The following is a 21,182-nucleotide window of genomic DNA, read 5'->3' as shown; positions in this document are numbered from 1 at the left end:
TGACTTTAATTTGTTCCTCTTTCATATTTTTTCCTTCATTATTGAAGTTCCATTTTATAACATATTTCACATTTTTATGTCTTCTATTTTATATATATATATATATATATATATATATATATATATATATATATATAAAGAGCTACATTTACTGAGGAGTTGAAGGTACAGTTATCTGTTTTTTTACTCACTTCAGCTTTACTATTATGTTTCTGACTATCTGAAACATGAAAGTTAAATATCGGCTCAGTATCATATCATTGCCGACTCTCCTTCAACAATAGTGAAAAAACAACTATTATATAAAACACATTGTGATGGTTAATCATCTCTGTGTTTATTTGCAGGTACCAGCTGTGTGAGGGGGAAAAAAAGAAAATAAATGAGGCCGATCCAGGGGATTACGTTAAGGAGCTCTCACTTTTCGTGTTTACAGTGGCTAATATTTAACAATTGTAAAAGCAATGACGTGTAACATATCTAATGGCCGACAGTTAGGGCATTAACAGTTTTGTAACATGTTTAAGTGCTGTGACCGCATGACTCATGCATAGAACGCAAGATTTCTTGCGTGCGCAAACTGAACAGCTTGCCATTGTCGCCGTGGCACCACCGAATGATTTATTATCATGACTGAGGGTTGACATATAAAGCTATCTGAGATGCACTTTAGTGGTTATTTTTGCTTTCACCGGTGCTGGAGAAGTCACTTTTTCAGTCCTGGCCACAGAGAATCAACCTGTGATGGATTTTGTCCACAGTAGCGAGGTGCTAGTCATTCAGCATCTCCAGAACAACTACGGGGAATATCGCAACTTCCTCGGCTTCATTTCAAACGTGGGCGACCCGAGAAATATTTTTTCAGTTTACTTTCCACTGTGGTTCCACCTGAGTCACAGTGTGGGCACCAAGATGATATGGGCGGCTGTTTTGGGAGATTGGTTCAATCTCATTTTTAAATGGTAAGCCATATAAATATTTCTTACTTTCATTTTAGGGCTGAATAATTTTGAAAATTGTTCTAATGGCGATATTCCCCCCTCAATATTGCTATTGCGATTTAATATGTGATGATTTTTTTTCAAGGTCTTCTTCCCATGTAATTTTTTTTAAACACAAGCTGTGATCTGTATAACAATAAACAATATCCAATTAATTATACATCAGTGTTTTGGTCTTATAGGTTCATGAACTAATACAGTATGAAAGACTTATTTATCGTTTTCAATAACAGTTCTTAATTTACTAAATACTTAAAAAAAAAAATAATAATTTAAGTGTCTATTACTACAATTTCACCGAATTCTACTAAACAGGAGTGGCATAAACATAAGTCTGTAAGTAATTACAACAATAATGTAAACAAATCTGTGGCTTTATCATTTCAAACTTTTCATGTTTCATGAAACAAACATGTGGTTTGCACTTCTTAACTCACTGCCATTGACGGCTGTTGACGTCAAAAATTCATTTGAACTATTTCTATACCCACTTTTATTAACAAGAGCATGAAAACCTAGAATTGTTTTTAAATTGTACATTTAGAACAGATATAACATTTGTGATTAATAGTGAGTCAACTAGTGAAGTCATGCGATTAATTACGATTAAAAAAAATTAATCGCCTGACGCCCCTAATTTTTAATAATTTGTTATTTTGTTTAAATCGTGTCAGGCAATTAAAATTTTTGATGGTAATTAACTGCATGACTTCAACAGTTAACTCACGATAAAAAAAAAATCTGTTGTCAATGTACAATAAAAAAAAATCTAGGTTTTCATACTCTTGTTAACACAAGTGGAAAAAAATGTTAAACTAATGGAAATAGTTGAAATTAATTTTTTACATCTATAGCCGTCAATGGCAGTGAATGAGTCAATTACTTAACTTAATTAGACGCTATAAACAAATAAATAAATATATATATATATTTATATATATTTATATGCAAATATATATATAATATTTGCATTGTCAACTTGAATTGAAATAATTGTTCAGCCCTAATTCACTTGAGTAATAGACTATGATCAAAATCTTGTGATTTTAGGATTCTCTTTGGGCAGCGACCTTATTGGTGGGTGCATGAAAGTCACCTTTCCCACAATGATTCTTTCCCTCATTTGCAACAATTTCACATAACGTGTGAAACAGGGCCAGGTGAGTTTCAAGAATGTTGTTCACTCACTACAACAAATAACTCGATTTCTGGCCTTGACCAAGATTAAGGATTAAAAAAAAAAATCTAATCTAATCCAGCTCTTGTATTTAGTTTGTATAGGTGTACAAAATGAAGTGTCGAGTGCCAACCTGTTTTCGGTGCAGGTAGTCCATCCGGTCATGCCATGGGCTCGTCATGCGTTTGGTATGTCATGATCACGTCTGCTCTCAACGCTACTCGGACCTCCACTTTCACCATGGATCGCACTTCTAAAAGGTTTGTCACTTTTCATTACACTTTCCCTGCTTCAAGCGTATCTTTTGCTGATGTAGTGCTAAGCATACGACTAAATGCATTTTGGTCATGGACCTAACATACAGTACGTGATTTTGGACTGTGGGACGAATCAGGAAGACCCAAGCAAGCAGACCCTCAATTCTAAACCAAACTATATCATTAAAGTCTCCACTCATTCATTCTGTCCAGGTTTTGGCTTCTGAGGTTCTGCTTGTGGGCTGCTTTTTGGATCATTCAGATCAGTGTTTGCATCTCCAGGGTTTTTATTGCCACACATTTCCCGCATCAGGTCATCCTCGGCCTTCTAGCTGGTGAGTTTTGTCACAGGTATTCTTAAATGAGTAAGTGTTTTATTATACGCTATAGATTACTCACAAAATGTTTTACAGGACAATTTATTTTGACCTCAACTAAACTTAAGCGCTCGTCGACATTTTTGTTATTGGGCATCTTTATAGAGACTTTTCGTTGAAATGGGAAAATATAGTTGTTGTTGTTGTTTTTTTTAGGAAGTATGTTAATGAAGATGTCTTTTTATTAATAATTTGTTAATACTTATGGCAAAAAATAATTGATACGATCATTTATGTTAGACTTATAAATGACTCATAACAGAAAACTCAATATTTGTTAAAAAAAAAACAAAACTAAACCCCTGGCATTATTGGATTTTTTTTGCGTGGTGTTGATTTTTTCTTTATGTTGTACACTAGTATACGAATATATAACGTTTCATTTTTGTTTAGTTCGGGTATACTGTGGTTCAATAAAGCTGATTAAAAAAAACAACCTTTGACGGCAAAAACGAAAAAAAATGCTGCAAAACAAGAAAGCGCCACCTTGTGGCGCGGCGCCATACTGCGAATGGTTCCAAACCGTGTTAGCACTTGCCATTCTCTAACAAAGAGCTGAGCAGCAATATTCACAACAATATATATATTTTCTTTTTAGTATGCCCACTTTTATACCTTTCTGTGACGCGAGAGAGAGAGAGAGAGAGAGAGAGAGAGAGAGAGAGAGAGAGAGAGAGAGAGAGAGAGAGAGAGAGAGAGAGAGAGAGAGAGAGAGAGAGAGAGAGAGAGAGAGAGATTCAAGGACAATTCTCTTTTGGGCAAATTGCAGGTATGTTGGTCGCAGAGGCGTTCGAACACATCCCCTCCATCTGCAGTGCAAGTTTGAAAGTGTACACCCAGACCAATGTTTTCCTGTTCACCGTCGCCCTCGGCTTCTACCTGCTGCTCACTCTGGCAGGCGTGGATCCGCTGTGGTCGGTCACCAAAGCCAAGAGATGGTGCGCCAATCCAGACTGGATCCACCTGGACACCACTCCCTTCGCCGGGCTGGTGAGGAACCTGGGAGCCTTGTTTGGATTGGGCCTGGCTGTCAACTCTGAGATGTTCGTTCAGAGTTGCAAGGGCAAGAACGGCCACGAGATCCGATTTAAGCTCATGTGCTTGGCAGCCACCCTCACAAGCCTTCAAGTGTGCGACGTGGTGAAGATACCGACTCACACTGAGGTGCTTTTTTACTTTCTGTCTTTTTGTAAGAGCGCCTCGATTCCTCTGGTTGTGGTTGCTCTTATTCCTTACTGCGTTGGCTTGATGATGGGAGAAGAGGACAGGAAACTTGTTTGAAATTAAAGATGTCTTGTAAAACGATTGTTTTGATTTAATTTGTATTTAATGACAGATTAGGTCATGTATATACATATATGCAAGTCTATGATATTTTTTTATACATGTTTTCATGTGTTTATGTCTTTATTTTATTATTAAAATTAAGTTGTTGTAAATTAATGTTAATAAATTGCGAATTTTAAAATGTCTTTCTGATTTTATTTTCTCAATCACAAATTGAAGCTCAGCGTTTGAGAGAACTCTCAACCAGACTGATTTAATACCATAAGATTAAGTCATTCACTGCCATTGACGGTTATAAACATAAAAAAATCCTTTGAATTATTTCTATTAGTTTAACATTTTTTTCCACTTTTGTTTACAAGAGTATGAAAACCTAGATTTTTTTAATTGTACATTTAGAACAGATATAAAATGTGGGATTAATCGTGCGTTAACTAGTGAAGTCATGCAATTAATTAAAATAAAAAAATAATAATCTTGCCCCAAATTTTTTATAAAAAAAAAGAAAAAAGAATTTATGGCAGTGAATAAGTGAAACAATAAATAAGCACATCTAAAGGTAGCAATACAACTTTTATTATATTATTATGACATACCGGTACTTTTTTAAATTCATGAAATAAATGAATTTATTGCTATTTGTAGCACATTTTATAAACGTTCCTAATGTGTTAAATTTTACACACAACTTGCAAGCAACAAAAGAAAAAAAAATAACATTATTATATCCATACATCAAATTATGAGACTTGTTAAAAAAATTTGGAAAGTATGGCGCCTGTGTAAGATATTTTTGTAATTTTGTCTAAGGCTTCCTTACAAAATGTAATGCATAATGCATCACGTGTTTGTAGTACTGTTCCTGCACTGAGTCCTGGGTTGAGCTATACATTTTCCAATTCATCAGCCAATGTGTTACAAAGCAGAATGGGGTTTCCTATTTAATGAGATTTGCGTTTGACAGATTAGTGGCATCCATTTGGGGTATTTCCCATCTGTAGGTAGTTGCTAAGCATCCCGTGCTACCTCAACTCATTACATAACTGTCCTAAGTAGTCAGGTGACCTGTTAACAAACAAAGCAGCACTTACAGGTTGTCCTCTCATGTGTGGAAGTAAATGAGTGGCGAAAGCAAGAATGTTGTCTTGAACATGATATGGTATATTGATGATATGATATAATTAATCTGTTGTAATTGCAAGAGTTAGCCTCCGTCAGAGTGAAATAGCGTCACTGCAATATTGGAAACGACTTTCTTACAGTCCATAATTGCATTGACAAAAGCCAATAATCAAATAAACCTGGCACATATTTAATAGTATTAAAAAAGAATGGTCAAAATGTACAGCGGATATGAAAAGTCTACACACCCTGTCGAAATGCCAGGTTTTTGTGGTATAAGATAATGTGACCTAGATAAATCATTTCAAAACCTTTTCCACCATTAACTCATTCACTGCCATTGACGGCTGTAGACATAAAAAATTCATTTAAACTATTTCTATTAGTTTACCATTTTTTCCACTTTTGTTAACAAGAGTATGAAAACCTAGAAAAAAAGATATAGTACATTTAGAACAGATATAAAATTTGTGATTAATCGTGAGTTAACTAGTGAAGTAATGCGATTAATTACAATTTAAAAAATGTAACCGCCTGACGCGATGAAAAAAAAAGAAGATTAAAAAAAAATTTGGGTCGTCAGGCGGTGACATTTTTTTATTGTATTTAATCACATGACACACTTGATTAATTACAGTTTTTATATCTGTTCTAAATGTACAATTAAAAAAATGATAGGTTTTCATACTCTTGTTAACAAAAGTGGGAAAAAAATGTTAAACTAATAGAAATAGTTCAAATGAATTTTTCACAATTATAGCCGTCAATGGCAGTGAATGAGTTAATGTGACCTATAACCTGTAAGAAAGTTCTCTGCAAAGTTTTACTCTCAAGAAAAATGAGCACAATTTTGCAACAGAACAGCATTTTTTTCTGGGAACGTCTGCTTCTAGCTGATGGGAGCTCCAGTTGTGACCAGTTTGTAATAAGCGCCAGTTCTGGCCATGAGTTCGTCATGAGTGCCTTGTTCTATGACGACGCCATGTGACATCACTGCGATGATGTCTGCATTCTGGATTGTGGAGAGCCGGTGAGCAATGACGATGCTGGTTCGACCTTTTCTCGCATCATCCAGAGCTGACTGGACCGTCTGTGGGAAAAAAAAGCAACCCATGATGTCATCGCGTCTTGACCGTATAAGGATCATATGGTGGAGCTTGTCTTTTTAAATGAACAAAAGTGACTACCTTCTCGCTTTCTGTGTCCAGAGCTGAGGTGGCTTCATCTAGAAGCAGGATCTTGGGGTTCCTGACGATGGCCCTGGCAATGGCGATACGTTGTTTTTGTCCTCTTGACAGCTGGGAGCCCTGTGCGCCAACCTGGGTTTCATATTTCTAACAATTTTTCCCATGTATTCAAAGATTGAGAGAAAGAGAAATGCGTCATTGTTAGCAATGCACAATCTTACAATGTTCGTCATAGGAACATATATACACTGCTTTTTGTACAATATAGACATGGTGGCTGGTCAATATAGGACACTAGGGCACCATCTAGGGCTGTGCCTCAAATAGAAATGCGAATTGGCAGTATACGAAGCGAGTTCGGCATGTGGACGACAGCCTGGAGACGACAGCTTAGCTTAGCGCTAGCTAGCTGGTACGACACAAATTACAATGGGCTACAGATGGATTTACTGGACCAAATTAAATAACAATTAAAAAAACTGGAATCTACCACTAAGTAGGGTATGATGATGAGGAATTCTGGAAATTGAATTTCAAGTAAGCTATTTTAAACAAAAAAGGCAAACCTTTCTTTCTCGCTGTCTGCTGGAAATGTAATTTTTTTCAAGTTCTACATCTCATCATACTTCTGCAAATTTTAACTTAAGATTGCTAAAATGGTTGCTAGCTTACTCTCGATAATTTTGTGAATAACGTACTGTTTACAGTCAGAAAGTTGTAGAATTAAGAGATTTAAAGGTTTTGCTAGCCATAAGCTATAATCCTAAAGATGATTAAATGAATACAGTTTTCAATGATATTCTATTCTGTTTTACCACTTGCCATTTGTACTATATCAAACTAAAAGGTTTACTCACATTTGGCAGCATCATCACAAAGTCATGAAGGTAGGCTTTTTTGGCCGCCTCTATCATTTCTTCCACGCTGACGCGACGTGTGTTGTCCCCATATTGAATATTCTCAGCTATGCTGCAGTCAAACAAGACGGGCTCCTGAGACACGATGCCAATCTGAGATCTCAGGAAAGGCACATTCACTGACTGAGACGGGCGGCCATCGATCAACTGTAATCACAATCAGATAGAAGACAGTGTTGACATGTTGTTTTATTTACAGATTAAGATAAGCGTCCCCAAGAGTGTGCAGTACACACCACTTTCCCTTCATCCGGGTCGTAGAACCTTTCCAACAGTTGAACGCTGGTGCTTTTACCGCAGCCGCTGCTCCCCACGAACGCTAACGTCTGACCAGGCTTCACAGAGACCAAAAGGCCTTTCAACACGCGCACGTCCGGACGCGTCGGATAGGTGAACTCACAATTGGCAAACTCTATTTCACCCTTGAAATTCTTCTGGGGATGACAGACCAAAATTCATCACAATAGTCTGCCTGCAGTGCACCTCAATCAAATTCACCAAAATCGAAATAATATGTGAGAATATGTGTGAATTCCTGAGATTGTGAAAATCGTTAAGTGTAAAAATGTCATTGAAAGACATGAAATGAAAGGGGAATAAACAAATTAACTCATTCACTGCCATAAATTCATAAAAAAAAAAGATTATTAAAAATTAGGGGCAAGAGGTGATTAATTTTTTAATTGTAATTAATTGCATGACTTCACTAGTTAACTCACGATTAATCACCAATTTTATATTTGTTCTAAATGTACAATAAAAAAATTCTAGGTTTTCATATTCTTGTTAACAAAAGTGGGAAAAAATGTTAAACTAATAAAAATAGTTAAAATGATTTTTTGACGTTTATAGCCATCAATGGCAATGAATGAATAAAAAAAAAAAAAGAAGAAGAAAAGATAAATAATTCGGGGCGTCAGGCGATTAAAGTTTTTCATCGTAATTAATCGCATGACTTCACTAGTTAACTCGCGATTAATCACACATTTTATATCTGTTCAAAATATACAATAAAAAAATTCTAGGTTTTTATACTCTTGTTAACAAAAGTGGAAAAAAATGTTAAACTAATAGAAAAAGTTCAAATGAATTGTTGACGTTTATAGCCGTCAATGGCAGTGAATGAGTTAAGATACAAATTTGATTTGTCAAACATTTACATTTACATGGCATTTCTCTTGTTTTATGTACAAACCCATTTCTCTCCATCTGTGCTGCTCATGCTGATTTTCGGAGTTCGATCCAAAAGCTTGAAGAAATGAGCAGCAGCCGTCTTGGCCTTGGCGTAATCTGGAGTGAAAGAAGAAGCTCTGCCCAGTGCAGTCCCGCTGATTACTACTGCCGAAATCACCCTGGAGTAAGAATAGATCAGAACTAAATTTGTTATTTCTCTCGAAAAAAGGTGAAAAAAAGAAGGAGAAAAAATAACTAAATATGTTGGTGACCTCCCAACAACACGTACTACATGGTTGCAAATACGACTTGACAAAAGCAGAAATGATTTTCCCCACCTGAAAACTATGACATAATTCAGCCCCTCAGCGTTAACAAGATAGCCTCCATATCGAAATGAAGCAGCATATGCCATGAAGATGACACACTGCGACAAGCCGAAAAAGAGTCCGTAGATGTTGGCTCGCTTCTTGGCAGATTTATATGGACACTCGAGTTTTTGCTCGTATGACTCTACAAATGAGCTCTCTTTGGTCAAACCTGCAACAGTTCTGATGTTGGCGAGAGCTTCACTGGAAACCTGCAAAAAATGGTCAGCTTTAGGGAAAATGCATTGAAATCATTCTGGAAAATTTGGTGGGAGCACCGACTTGGCCAGCGTCCTCCGTTGCTTTTTTATCTTCATTTGCGAAACCTGTCATCATCTTGGCTTGCAAGAGTCCAGACAGCCCAATGAGAGGCAAGAAGCACATAATGACCAAGGTTAACTTCCAACTATAGTAGAAGGCGATGATGAAAGAGGCTCCGATGTTGGTCAAGGAATTGACGATCATGCCAATCTGAGATCCTGTTGCCTAAGGAAATACAAAACAACTGTTAACTTTGTATACATTTTTACTGTTTTACTTTATATTTTAACCATTTTGTATTTAGTTATAGCTGTGTAGATGTAGGTATAATTATGTTAACTCAGTATGGCTGAATGAATAGAAATATATTCTTATCTGTGTTACTTTCATGAGAAAGAGCAACGGGTCTGTCTATTTATTCGTTATCTAATGGGAGGGCCGGACTCTGCTGTGTCGGAAGGGAGTCAGGCTTATTGTTATTGTATTTTTTCTAATCTGATTTATACCCATGGGAACAGATTCTCTTGTATTCATTCAGTTGTAACCAGGTGTATTGTGGGCTGATGGGTGGAGACTTCTAGTCTCCCACTTTTCTGAATAAAGGATGATGCAACGGGGAGCCGAGCACACAATTCTGAACAAACCGCTTGAGAGTTCAATTGTTGTCAATCAAAAGCTTTTGATTCCTTTGCAAAGGGACTTCTTCACCAGGATCTCACCATTCAGTTAATTGAACACGCAAAGAGTACAATACTTAATATTGTCTACTCTAACACAACCAAGAAGCTACAAAATCCTGCTGGTACTGTGCAGAAGACACCATTGGAGTTGTCCATCGAATGAAGTACTCACTCCCTGGACCATGGAGGCATCGGTGGCCAGTCGGGTAGTCAGCGCTCCGGGACTGTTGTGGAGGTCGTCAAACCAGCCGATGTCTTGCCTCAGCATGGCCTGGAAACCTAATTTCCTTAGACGGCGTGTCAGCAACTCTCCAGACTTTGCGAAGGCGTATCCCTGCAACATTCAATCAGAATCTTTCCAGAGGTGGCAAATCCAGGTCCAGAAAGTAAAAACCCTGCCACAGTTTTGCTTTAGCCCCACGTGCTAGCTCGCTAGCTCCCTAGCTAGGTCCCATGGTGCTAGCAACAGGGGCTAAAGCCAAACTGTGGCAGGGTTTTTAACTCTCTGCACTTGAAATTGCCACCTTTCTTGCTCAGGTTTGCAAATCTATCAGTTTTTGAATATTTATGCAAACCTGTAAATACTGTGAGAAGACACTTGTCACGGCCACAATGCAAAACAGAACACATATCCCGTTGATCTGCTCCCTCTGCTCATTTATGTCCACTAAGGCAAATGTCTGTGTGAACAAAAAAAAAAGCAAGAGGTCAATAGCTTCAGTTTCCGAAGCGAAAAACTGACCAAAGGTGATGAAAGACGCTCGTCATACCCCTAAAATTTGACTGAACAGCACAGCATAGATGGGGTTCACCGATCCGTTGAGCGCAGCTCCCAGAGAGCCCAGCAGCATGTAAGGCCACTCTGCCTGGTTGTACTTGAGGATCCGCATGATCGGGGCCGGTTCCAGATGTTCGTCTTCCTCTTCCTCGTACTCTGGCTGTTCGCGATTCACATTAGGTTATTCCAGTTCCACATGACAGACAACAGCAACGTTTTGGAAAAGCATACAATGTCTGGTATGATCCTCTGGCTGGAAACGATCCTGAGGCTGTTTGATATGGATTCAGGGCCAAAGTCACCGGACAAATTGCTCTGAGATCGCAGCCGAACTGAGCTCCTATTGGAATAATATCAGTCTGTTTTGTATCAGATCATCTTCTGATATTGTCTTCTTTTTGGTTGACTTTTTTACTGCACCTTTTACTCGACCTGCAACTGCTTCGGCTAAAAGTCCTCGCTTTGGTTTCAAAGTTTTCCGCGACAACAGCTCCGCTGGCAGTACCTGGCAAAAGAAAAGTCATCAGTCAACTCATCCTCAGTTGAAAATGAAGTAAGGCTTCAAGAAATTGGACATAACCTTACTAAAATTTGAACCCACCATTAGATGTGTTTGTTACTGCATGGTCCTGCAGGGTGACTAGGGTGAAGTAGACACCTTCCTTTTCCAGGAGCTGGCTGTGGGTTCCCTTTTCCACAGCCCGTCCACGTTCAAATCCAACGATGACATCCGCTTTCCTGACGGTGGACAGACGGTGGGCTATCGAAATGGTGGTCCTGCCCAGGCGCACCTGTCGTCGACAGATTCATAACAAGACGGCGCGTTCAATGAGGCAGGTAACGTGAAATGGTTACTGACAGTTTGCATACCTTGTCCAACGCCTTCTGGACAACAGCTTCACTCTCGTTGTCCAGGGCTGACGTAGCCATATCCAACAGCAGGATCTTGGGATTCCGGATCAGAGCTCGAGCGATGGCGATCCTCTGCTTCTGCCCCCCACTCATTTGACCTCCGCCCTCACCCACCAAGGTATCAAATTTCTAGAAAATAAATAAACAGCCTTTCACTTGTATAGCGCTTTCCCACCTACAAGGCAATCTTGCTCAAGGACACTTGACTTCAACATAGCCACAAAGACCAAGGATTAAACCCACAACAACCTCCGGATTGGGAGACAACCGCTCTACCACTGTGCCATGCCGGCCCCAAGATTTACCAATCACTCTTCAGGCTAATGCTAGCATCTATGCTTGAACCGTTTCCAGGAAAATATCTCAGCATTAGTCTGTCTACCACAATAAACAGGTAATTTTTATTTGGGGGGGTAAAAAAAAGGTTAGCAGCGCCTGAAAAGATTGAGGATTATTACAAAGCAGCAACCAGAACGGGTGCATTAAGTTTAAAGTCAACATTTTGGATCCAATATCTAATCAACTAATGAGACCAGCAACGGTTTACGGAACCACAACTGACCAGCTAGCTAGTACAAATCCTACAACTGTGACACAGGAAACTACTATGTAGTGGATAAGGGACTTGAAGGTACAAACCTGTGGAAGTTCCATGATAAAACTATAGGCATTGGCTTCTTTCGCAGCCTGGATAACTTCCTTCATGGTCACTCCAGGTTTCCCAAAGCGAATGTTGTCTGCAATTGTTGTGGCAAACAGTACCGGCTCCTGCTCGACGATGCCAATAAGGGAGCGGAGCCACTTGATGTTTAAACTTCGGATGTCATGGCCATCCAAAGTCACCTGAAAATAAAATGATAGCCGTCAAAATATGACACTTAAGCCCAACGTATTTGAGTGCATTTTCCTTACCATTCCTTCCTTTGGGTCATAAAACCGTTGGATGAGCTGGACTGCTGTGCTCTTTCCTGATCCGCTTGGTCCAACAAAAGCGGTGATTTCATCTGATTTCACCTGCACGCTTAGGTCATTTAAAATCTAAAAAAAAAATAATAATAATAAACAGTAATATTATTATAATACAATTGAATGCTGCGTGCATCTACTTGGTGAAAACAACTGTTTACCATGACTTCAGGTCTGGATGGGTAGTGGAATGTGACGTTATGGAACTCAAGGTCACCTTTGACTCTGTCTAATTTATAACCGTCGTCGGACAAACAATTGATTTTTGATTCCTGTGAACACAAAAGAATGAAACTTGGTGTTAATCTTCAGCAATGAATGCTTAGCATTAGCTCAATTTAGCTTTCATGGTGCGTGACACTTTTCAACTGTAGATGCACAGAAGCTAGTTGTACCCTGTCAATAGTTTCAAAGATGGTCTTTGCAGCTGCACGGCCTGAAGCAAAAGCCTCCAAACAAGGTGAGGCCTGACCCAGGTTTATTGCCGCTATCAGGACTCCAAAAAACACCTGTCAATGCAAACGGCAGTCACACATGGCTTCACAGGTGTGCAAGTACTAAGAAGCGAAATGTCAAGTTCCTTTTCCGCACCTGAATGAGAGTCCCAGGAGACAGCTCCTTTGTGTCGATGACCAGCTGCGATCCGTACCAAAAGGCCAGAGCGAAAGTAAGGAAAATGATGCACCACAGATATCCTTGGAAGATTCCGATAATCGCGCCCTTTTTGACTCCCCAGTTCTGCGCTTCCACAAGGTTTCGGTCATACCTGGATCATTTCTAAATTGAAATCTTACATGCACCCCATTTAGAAGGTGCTTTTGAAAAAAGGACTACCGGTACCTTTTAGCCTCCTTGTCCTCGCCCCCAAACGCTGCCACCGTTCGAATGGAGGACAGGACCTCGTCAGCCACAGCTCCCGCCTTTGCATACGCCTTGAGCTCTCTTCCTGTTAGCCTAGCCACAGCCTAAAAGACCGAAGAAAATTACACCAATTAGTTTAACCTATTTGAACGACGACGGGCCCGGTTTATCAAAGGTTTGTTTACACAAAATTTAACATTGCACTAAATAAGATTCAGTGGTTTCTGAATGACCTAACGACTGGCTTGGAGTCAGTCACAAGAAGGTGTCATGCCACAAAACTTCTTTGAACTCTGCATTTCCTAACATCTGGATCATCTCATTGGTCTTAATCAAACAAAATGTGACTTTTATGCCGTTTCTGGCGATAGACTGCATTCATGTCCCACTTGTTCTCCACTCAGAAAGGGTTTCTATCCTTTCCTCTGGTCTCTTGATGTCTCCCTGATCCGGTTGGAATTCAGATGTATCAGGGGTTGGTGAAGGATTCTGGATTTGTAACTCTGTTGGTGGAGGTTGGTGTCTGTGGATCTGACTTTGTTTCATCTTTCCTTCCTTTGGTCCTTCCCCTGGTCTCCGCACAACTTCACGATTCTGGCGGGACTCTGATGTATCCGGTGAAGGGTCTTGGATTTATAACAGGCTTCAGGTGAATTCAAGAGTGCGACTGCCGAATGAATGATCCTGAGCTCTCAGAAAAAAGAAAAAAAAAGGAAAACGTTTCTATACCGCCACTGTAAGTATGTGTGATTCAAACAGGCTCATTGTTGTTGCTTTTGCCTCTTCCACTAACACTTCCAATTCCATTACTTCAAACTGCTTGTGGTGCTCTCCCAAATGTTCTATGGTGAAAAAGATCTAAACAATCTGGTATCTAAGTATCTGTATCTTAGCCAGAGCGGTACCGTACCACTGCCATCAGTCCAGCAGCGACGCCGATCAGGGGGCTCACGGCGATGACAACTAACGTCAGCTTCCAGCCGCCGATGAAGCCCACCATGAAGCCAAACACGAAGGTGGAGATCCGCTCAATAAAAAAAGACGCCTGGTCGGCGATGGCGTTATTGAGCTTGTTGATATCACTGAGGAAGGAGTAGAACAGTATATCACGTCAACCTCACAACTGGCTCGGGTTCCAATCTGCAGCGAGAGGCCTCACTCAGATAATCTCGTGTTCAGTTCGCCGACGGAATTGCAGTCAAACCATCCAATCTCCATTTGCATGACTTTACAGAAATAAGTCTTTCGGATTATCTGAATCTGCCTCGCAGCGGCTGACACCCAGAGAACAATCTGGAGGGAAAAGTACATATTTTACCTCGTAAATTTAACCACAATATTATATCGTAATAATATGATTTTGTACTGTGTGGGAAAACATACTTGAAAATAGCTAAGAAACAGAACTCCGAGTCCGATTCCAATATAGTAGTATGCAAACATAGTCATCTGGGCTTCAATATCTACCCTGTCAAGGGAATATGAGATCACAAAGTCAAGGTGAACTGGTTAGGACATAGAATTTTATTTTGCTAGCAATTCAAAGCAGAAATCAAAAATCATCTGAATAATGTCTTTAGTTTGAAAAAATCATCAATTCACCATCCTTTTTCTGCTGTATTTTGTTTTAATTGTTCAGCTCATTGAATTTACTTTACTGGCCATTTATAACAATAATAAATCTTTACCGTTGAATTGAAAGTGACTCACCCACAGACAACAGTAAAGTTTTCGGCGTTCTCGTAAACGGAGCCGTTTGTCCAGTGGATGATGTTGTTGAGGCATGTTTTATTTGGGTCTTTCAGTTCCTGAAGCTCCAGCTCATAAACGACAAACGTGTTGGTCATCATGCCGTACACAAGAAGCATGAGAGGGCCGGCGGCGCCGTGTATGAGCGCGCACACGCTCCCCACCACCATCATCATAATTTCCTTCCAGGTGGCAAAACGAAACTGCACAGGAGAAAATAAAACACATTATGTACTGAGGTTGAGAGTGATTGAGAAAAGATGTTCTGACACTTTTAAATGGAATTTGTGTAACTGTACAGTGTAGCAAAATGAGCTAAACTCTGTTAGATGCATAGAATAGCGCCCAAAAAAAAAAAGCATACAATTGAATACAAATAGATAAAATTTAAATATTATGTGTGTGTATGTTTTTTTTTTTACCAGCTGAAAGTATCCAACACTGAGCGTATTCTGTTCTTTCTTGTGTTTCTTTTCGTCCCTGTAAACATTGTATCACATTAACATTGTTGCCTAAAATATTATTTGTGTGTTAAAATCAGCCACACAACTTACCCATCCTTTTGATTTGCTGCAAAAGAGGAAAATGATTTGAAAATATGCTTTTTTTAAGAGCAGATCATCACAAATGTTAGTGTTTCACCATAAAGTGCCTTTGACATGTCCGCATTTTACACTATAAAGTTCAGATTTTTTTTGTTGAACTTCATATTTATTATTGCGTCAAGCTCACAAACTCAATGTACTATATATTGCTGACAGGGTGGACAATGACAGGTTGGACCTTTTTTGGCTAATGTTAGCATTTAATTAGCACATTGTGGCCTTAGCAACATGATTGAGTTAGCAAGTTGACTATACTGTTTAGAAAATATATATTTGAATTTCTTGAAATGTTTTTAAATCAACTGATATTTCATGACGACAGAGTGGACATGTTAAGCTTGACAACATCAAACTTGATGCAGAATATGATGAAAATTAGAAAACATAAGAAAAAATATTTAATCGGCTAGTACTCACTGTTTCAGCCTCAATTGGAAATGCTGACCAGTTACTCCATAATGACAGGGTGGACAGCGGACAATAAATCATGAAAAATATTATCCTGCTACATTTTCATGATGAATGATTCCAATGAGGACATCGAAGGCACTTTAAAGCGATATTGACCCCTGTGCACAATTTTTTTTTTTGTGTGTGTGAATTTAATGTGAGGTCACTCACCTATGTCTGTCACACTTGGTGGCGTAAACTTCATAGTTTTCTTCATGTTGTCTGCTCTGGAAAATAACAAAGTACTCCCATCACAAGGGTTAATACATAAAAATGAAACAAACAGCTTCTAAGCATTAAATTTCACAAAGTTCAACAAATAAGCCCATTATTGAAAATAGTAAACTTTTAAGAACAATTGTTCTTTATTGTAGAATTACTGATCGCAGATTCTTCCAGTACAGTTAATAATTGATGATATTGACTTTTATATAAAGTTGATGAGTTGTGAGCTCGTGTTCTCAGTGTTCTTTTTCCCATCTCTTCATCCATTACTAGGCGAGAGGGTCAGGGTGAACTTGAGTCCATCCCAGCGAGAGGTGGCGTTCACTCAATCTCAGGGTCCGTAGAGGCAAGCAACAGTTCAAACTCACATTCACGCCGCAATTTAGAGTCTTCAATCAACTTAACATCCTTTTTTTATTTATTTTTATTTTTATTATTATTATTATTTTATTTTTTTAATGCCTTGAGGAAGCTGAATACCTGGCCACGCGGGCACAGTGAGTACATGCAAGGTCCAAGATGAGATTTGAACGTAGAACGTTTGGCTGTTAGGTGGGACACGCAAAACAACCATCATCTACATCAACACACTAATTAAAATCAATTTATTTTAATCATGTAAACAAGTCAATTGTCACCTGCCAATACAAAGTAGTGAAGAATGGTACTATAGCTCGTGGGGGGAGAAAAATAAATACTGTACCTGAACAGGGCAGCTCCAAGTGAATGTGTGGTTTCTTCAGCAATAACACAGCAGGAGTTAATAAGGCAACTTATGCTCCTCCCCTACTACTATTATCTATAGTTCCATTATACTGATAAGCTTTGTGTCAGCGTTATGGCATGGAACAGTCTGAATTCTTTGGACAAAATTAATATATAAACAATCTAATTATTGATTTCAAGCTGGGAAGCCCAATGTTTTTTTTTTAATATATATATATAGAAACATCTAATGGGACTTACAGAATGGGAAGCTTTAATATCATTTTGAAGAACTATTGTAGTATTTATCACTGTGTTTAAGATGTTATCAGCGGTGATTGTAAAATGAGTTTAATGACCGCGAGGCCATTCGTTGTGGTCAAGTGCTTGAGAACTGAAAGTGCGCTCACTGGAATGATTTCATTCTTTGTTCCATTTAATCGCACACCACCGAGTTTAATGAGAATACCAGATTTGATTTGGCACACTTCACCAATTTTGATGTCCTGTAATGAGATATGAGAGCATTTTTCATCATTTTTGTTCATTCTTCTCACTTCTTCATTTCAAATTCAGTTCAATTTTGTTTCTCAGACAGATCGAGTCTGATAATCTCATGATGGGAATCACAAGAAGCAATACGACTGTAAATATGTATTTTACCTAGTAATCCTACTTTATTTATTTTTTCAATTTGTTATGCTTTGATTAATAAATAAGAACATGACTTTTCTTATTTTACATTTCGTGTACTGTATGTCTTTATTGGTTACACAAAACATACATACATGCATACAAATGTTATTTGATTAATAGATTTTTGCTTGATCATTTTAATTTTCATGTCTCCTTATACTGTAGTAGCCCACCTTAAAAAAATATACATACATAAATACATTAAAAAAAATATATACACAAACTGAGTTTTTCCTTACTAATATTGTATGTAATGTATTTTATACTGGCTTTTTTTTTAATTTAAATAAATAAATAAAACAGCAAAACAAAACATTAATGTGCCAACAAAAAGGTCAATGCCCGCATGGACGTGTTTGTATTTGGAATTTGCTCTCTCCTTAGAGATGTTCTGATACTGTATTCCCAACACATGTGGTTGATAATGTCACAGGAAGGTGGAACTCCAATCAAAGACAACACTGCAATAAAAACAAAACTCTCAGGATCTCCTTCACAGAAGTCACCATGCATGTGGTATGGACTGTCAATATGATCACCATTTTCTTGATACATTATATCTAATTACAAGGCGGACAACTAAACATGGAACAAAACATGAATTAGATTCCTTTTTTGCAACTGCTTTTTGTTGTTGTTGTATTTTTTATTTTATTTTATTTTATTTTATTTTACAAAAAGGAAGCATAGAAGGGTCTCTAGGGTAGTATTTAATACGCAGTCGTAAGTATTAGTGTAGCAGTATCCCCCCCCCCCCGAATCTTACAAGCACTGTGCACAGTTACAGTGTCGTATACGTTAATTCCATCAGGTGGCGCTGCTCACTTACTTTTGTACTCGTACAACCTGGATGTAAACAGGCAGGTAGGTAGGAAGAAATACAAAAGCTTTTAAAACAAAAACAAAAATTCTACCCACGCCCATTCAATCCGCGCGTTCACTCAGTGGAGCGACTGCCTTTGTTTTGGGTCTCTGACAAGAAATTCACGAGTACAGTAAGTTTGAAAACCCTTACTCGGTGCATTTTGTTGAATGTTAATCGTGTTGACCGTTGAAGTTAATTGTGTTGACAGTTGAAGTTAATTACGGTGCACTTGAGGCCACATAATCTTGATTAGCAACTTGTCAAACGTGTTTTGTTTTGTTTGTGTTTTGTGTTTTTTTAAACCACGTCCTGTGAAATCTATCTAAGTCTGTTTAATTAAACAAACAAAAAAAACACTACTCATTTGTGTAGAAGGTTGAAAGATGCAAAGTAATCGCCTGAACTCTCGGTTGCCATACAAACCCTTTAAATCAGGAGCTGTTGCTCAGGCCTTTCGAAATCACTATTTATTATTCTCAGCATGCCTAAAAACTCACCCATGTTTGTCAGCGTTTTTGTTTCAAATGTATGTATTTTGGGGGTCCTAAACATCCCCCCCCCCCCAACTTCAATAATAATAATAATAATAAATACAACCCCCCCTAAAGAAATCCCATGATTTTTGTTCTCAAGTTGGAGCTCAGAAGCTGCAAATACAAAGAGAAGAGCAGTGGCCCTAAAACTGAACCCTGTGGAACCCCAAGCATGACTCAAAACTACCAATCCACACATATTTCTGCCTGCCATACAGGATTTAAACCAATCCATAGCACCACCACTTATGGTGCTATGATAGAGCCACTAAAATATTGTGGCCCACTGTATCAAACACTGCAGTTTCTCCTCTTATTTGCTCCTGCAGAGAGATGTTGCCGTACATCGCGGGGCTGCTGCTGCTGGCCCTGTGGTTTGTCTACAGGTGGTTCAAAGAGTCCAAACGTGTGGAAAACAAGGAAGATAAACATGTCTACATCACCGGCTGCGATACCGGCTTCGGGCATCTCCTAGCTAAGCATCTGGATAATCTGGGCTTCCGCGTCATCGCCGGCTGCTACACCGAAAAGGGCGAAGACGAGCTGAAGAAGGCCTCCTCTGGCAGACTGACCACTCTTCATTTGGACGTCACCGACTCTGCTAACGTTGGGCATGCCGCGGCTCTCATCGGCACTCTTGTAGGCCAGAAAGGTAAGGCAGCTATGAAAGTAAGATTATTTTACAGGCTGCAGTTTGCAGTGGTATGAATTAAGAATTTTATGATGATACTTGTGGGGAATAGCGGCCAGGACCGTGAGTCGTAAATGATGGCCGCCCAAAATCTTGATAGTTTCCCGAATTAGTAGTTTAAACTGTAATTATACCACAAGCGATGATAATGTTATCTACAAACTCCGACATTACCGTAAACATTATCAGTCAAATAATTCCCACCCCTTTTTCGTGAAAATGACTAGACTAGACTCGTGAATATGTCCTGCTCTCCGTATGTTATCAGGACTGTGGGCCGTTGTGAACAATGCGGGCATCGCTGTGCCAGGGGCCCCAGCAGACTGGCTCACTGTTGAGGACTACAAGGGCATGCTGGATGTCAATCTGGTGGGCGTGATCGACGTGACCCTGAGCGTCCTGCCTCTCATCAAGAAAGCCCGAGGCAGGGTGGTGAACGTGGCCAGCGTGTTCGGGCGGATCAGCCCGTTCGGCGGCCCGTACTGCGTGTCCAAATACGGCGTGGAGGCCTTCAACGATAGCCTGCGGTGAGCGCTAGCATGACAGCTAACGTGTTTTTGTTCCTCTCACATAGATTTCATCATCTCATCTTTAATCTTTCATTTAGTTTGAACTTGGCGCAATTTGGAGTTAAAGTGTTGTGCATCGAGCCTGGCTGCTTCAAAACAAACGTCACCGACACAAAGATCTTGGAGAAAAGTGCGTGGAAGCTTTGGGCGAGATTGCCGCAGGATGTAAAAGATGACTACGGACCTGACTTTGTGGAGTGTGGTACGTTTTTACAGCTAGTCAGAACATGCTTGTTTTTGCTTTTGGCAAGCAAAACTTCAAAAATAGCCCGTTCCATGTTTTTCATCAAACTGTCTACCCGGCAATCTCTATGTATTTGTTGCTTATTCTGCAAACAGTAACACTTGACTGACATTTAAAAAAAAAAAAAAAACTGAATAGGGACCACTTTGTGTGTGCTCTCATCTGCAGCGCTCCAAACCCATAAAGCACAATTCAAAGCCCTGACTGACAGTGACCTAATGAAAGTGATCAGCTGCATGGAGCACGCCATCGCCGCCGTCCACCCCCGCACCCGTTACTCACCCGGTTGGGACGCCAAATTCATCTGGCTGCCATTGTCCTACATGCCCTCCTTCATCACCGACAGCTTCTTCCTTAAATTCACCCCCAAGATTAAAGCGTCTGTGTTATAAGATTCAACGAGAGTCTTCCTTTGGTGTAAGGAAGCAGGAGTCCGAGCACGTCCGCACAAAAAGTTTATTTCTCAACCACATGAACAATAAATTCTCTCAATAAATTCTGATCGTTCATTGTTAGATGGCCATGC

The 21,182-nt window shown here is 39.3% G+C and overlaps 3 protein-coding genes across 3 annotated transcripts; 2 read left to right on the top strand and 1 right to left on the bottom strand.

Annotated features, from left to right (window-relative positions):
* The first annotated feature begins 744 nt into the window (after positions 1–744).
* LOC147164838 (glucose-6-phosphatase 2-like) lies at positions 745–4,093 on the top strand. The gene is made up of 5 exons (XM_086091138.1): positions 745–962; positions 2,052–2,161; positions 2,327–2,438; positions 2,649–2,770; positions 3,582–4,093. Exons 1-5 carry the CDS (start codon positions 745–747, stop codon positions 4,091–4,093), a joined length of 1,074 nt encoding a protein of 357 aa, XP_085947264.1.
* A 1,914-nt stretch (positions 4,094–6,007) lies between these two features.
* Positions 6,008–15,276, bottom strand: abcb11a (ATP-binding cassette, sub-family B (MDR/TAP), member 11a). The gene is made up of 24 exons (XM_086090843.1): positions 15,035–15,276; positions 14,708–14,792; positions 14,484–14,617; positions 14,235–14,406; positions 13,304–13,428; positions 13,055–13,229; positions 12,859–12,972; positions 12,625–12,735; positions 12,410–12,535; positions 12,137–12,340; positions 11,456–11,626; positions 11,187–11,376; positions 11,006–11,090; positions 10,817–10,925; positions 10,578–10,745; positions 10,383–10,487; positions 9,980–10,141; positions 9,149–9,352; positions 8,837–9,078; positions 8,521–8,677; positions 7,562–7,759; positions 7,266–7,472; positions 6,409–6,555; positions 6,008–6,311 (listed from the first exon to the last, which is right to left on the bottom strand). Exons 1-24 carry the CDS (start codon positions 15,247–15,249, stop codon positions 6,111–6,113), a joined length of 3,807 nt encoding a protein of 1,268 aa, XP_085946969.1. The 5' UTR covers positions 15,250–15,276; the 3' UTR covers positions 6,008–6,110.
* Positions 15,277–18,605: 3,329 nt separating this feature from the next.
* On the top strand, positions 18,606–21,171 carry LOC147164836 (retinol dehydrogenase 7-like). Its single transcript, XM_086090842.1, has 5 exons — positions 18,606–18,749; positions 19,482–19,804; positions 20,112–20,370; positions 20,451–20,614; positions 20,825–21,171. Exons 2-5 carry the CDS (start codon positions 19,486–19,488, stop codon positions 21,046–21,048), a joined length of 966 nt encoding a protein of 321 aa, XP_085946968.1. The 5' UTR covers positions 18,606–18,749; positions 19,482–19,485; the 3' UTR covers positions 21,049–21,171.
* The last annotated feature ends 11 nt before the right edge of the window (positions 21,172–21,182 follow it).

Source organism: Leptonotus elevatus, chromosome 12 (genome assembly GCF_054856555.1).
Source record: "Leptonotus elevatus isolate MCC_2025b chromosome 12, RoL_Lele_1.0, whole genome shotgun sequence".
Taxonomy (NCBI): Eukaryota; Metazoa; Chordata; class Actinopteri; order Syngnathiformes; family Syngnathidae; genus Leptonotus; species Leptonotus elevatus.
The sequence above is the reverse complement of the archived record's forward strand: the minus strand, read 5'-3'. Positions and strand labels throughout refer to the sequence as shown.

What these genes read in the sequence shown, in the direction of transcription:
- LOC147164838 (XM_086091138.1), top strand. Translation starts at nt 745, where the DNA reads ATGGATTTTGTCCACAGTAGCGAGGTGCTAGTCATTCAGCATCTCCAG. An exon ending in TTCAATCTCATTTTTAAATG is followed by an intron (nt 963 to 2,051) that starts GTAAGCCATATA and finishes TTGTGATTTTAG; the next exon opens with GATTCTCTTTGGGCAGCGAC. An exon ending in ATGGATCGCACTTCTAAAAG is followed by an intron (nt 2,439 to 2,648) that starts GTTTGTCACTTT and finishes CATTCTGTCCAG; the next exon opens with GTTTTGGCTTCTGAGGTTCT.
- abcb11a (XM_086090843.1), bottom strand. Translation starts at nt 15,249, where the DNA reads ATGATGATGGTGGTGGGGAGCGTGTGCGCGCTCATACACGGCGCCGCC. An exon ending in ATGCCTCCATGGTCCAGGGA is followed by an intron (nt 9,353 to 9,979) that starts GTGAGTACTTCA and finishes GTATTTCCTTAG; the next exon opens with GCAACAGGATCTCAGATTGG. An exon ending in TGGACACAGAAAGCGAGAAG is followed by an intron (nt 6,312 to 6,408) that starts GTAGTCACTTTT and finishes TTTTTCCCACAG; the next exon opens with ACGGTCCAGTCAGCTCTGGA.
- LOC147164836 (XM_086090842.1), top strand. Translation starts at nt 19,486, where the DNA reads ATGTTGCCGTACATCGCGGGGCTGCTGCTGCTGGCCCTGTGGTTTGTC. An exon ending in GCCTTCAACGATAGCCTGCG is followed by an intron (nt 20,371 to 20,450) that starts GTGAGCGCTAGC and finishes TCTTTCATTTAG; the next exon opens with TTTGAACTTGGCGCAATTTG. An exon ending in ACCTGACTTTGTGGAGTGTG is followed by an intron (nt 20,615 to 20,824) that starts GTACGTTTTTAC and finishes TCTCATCTGCAG; the next exon opens with CGCTCCAAACCCATAAAGCA.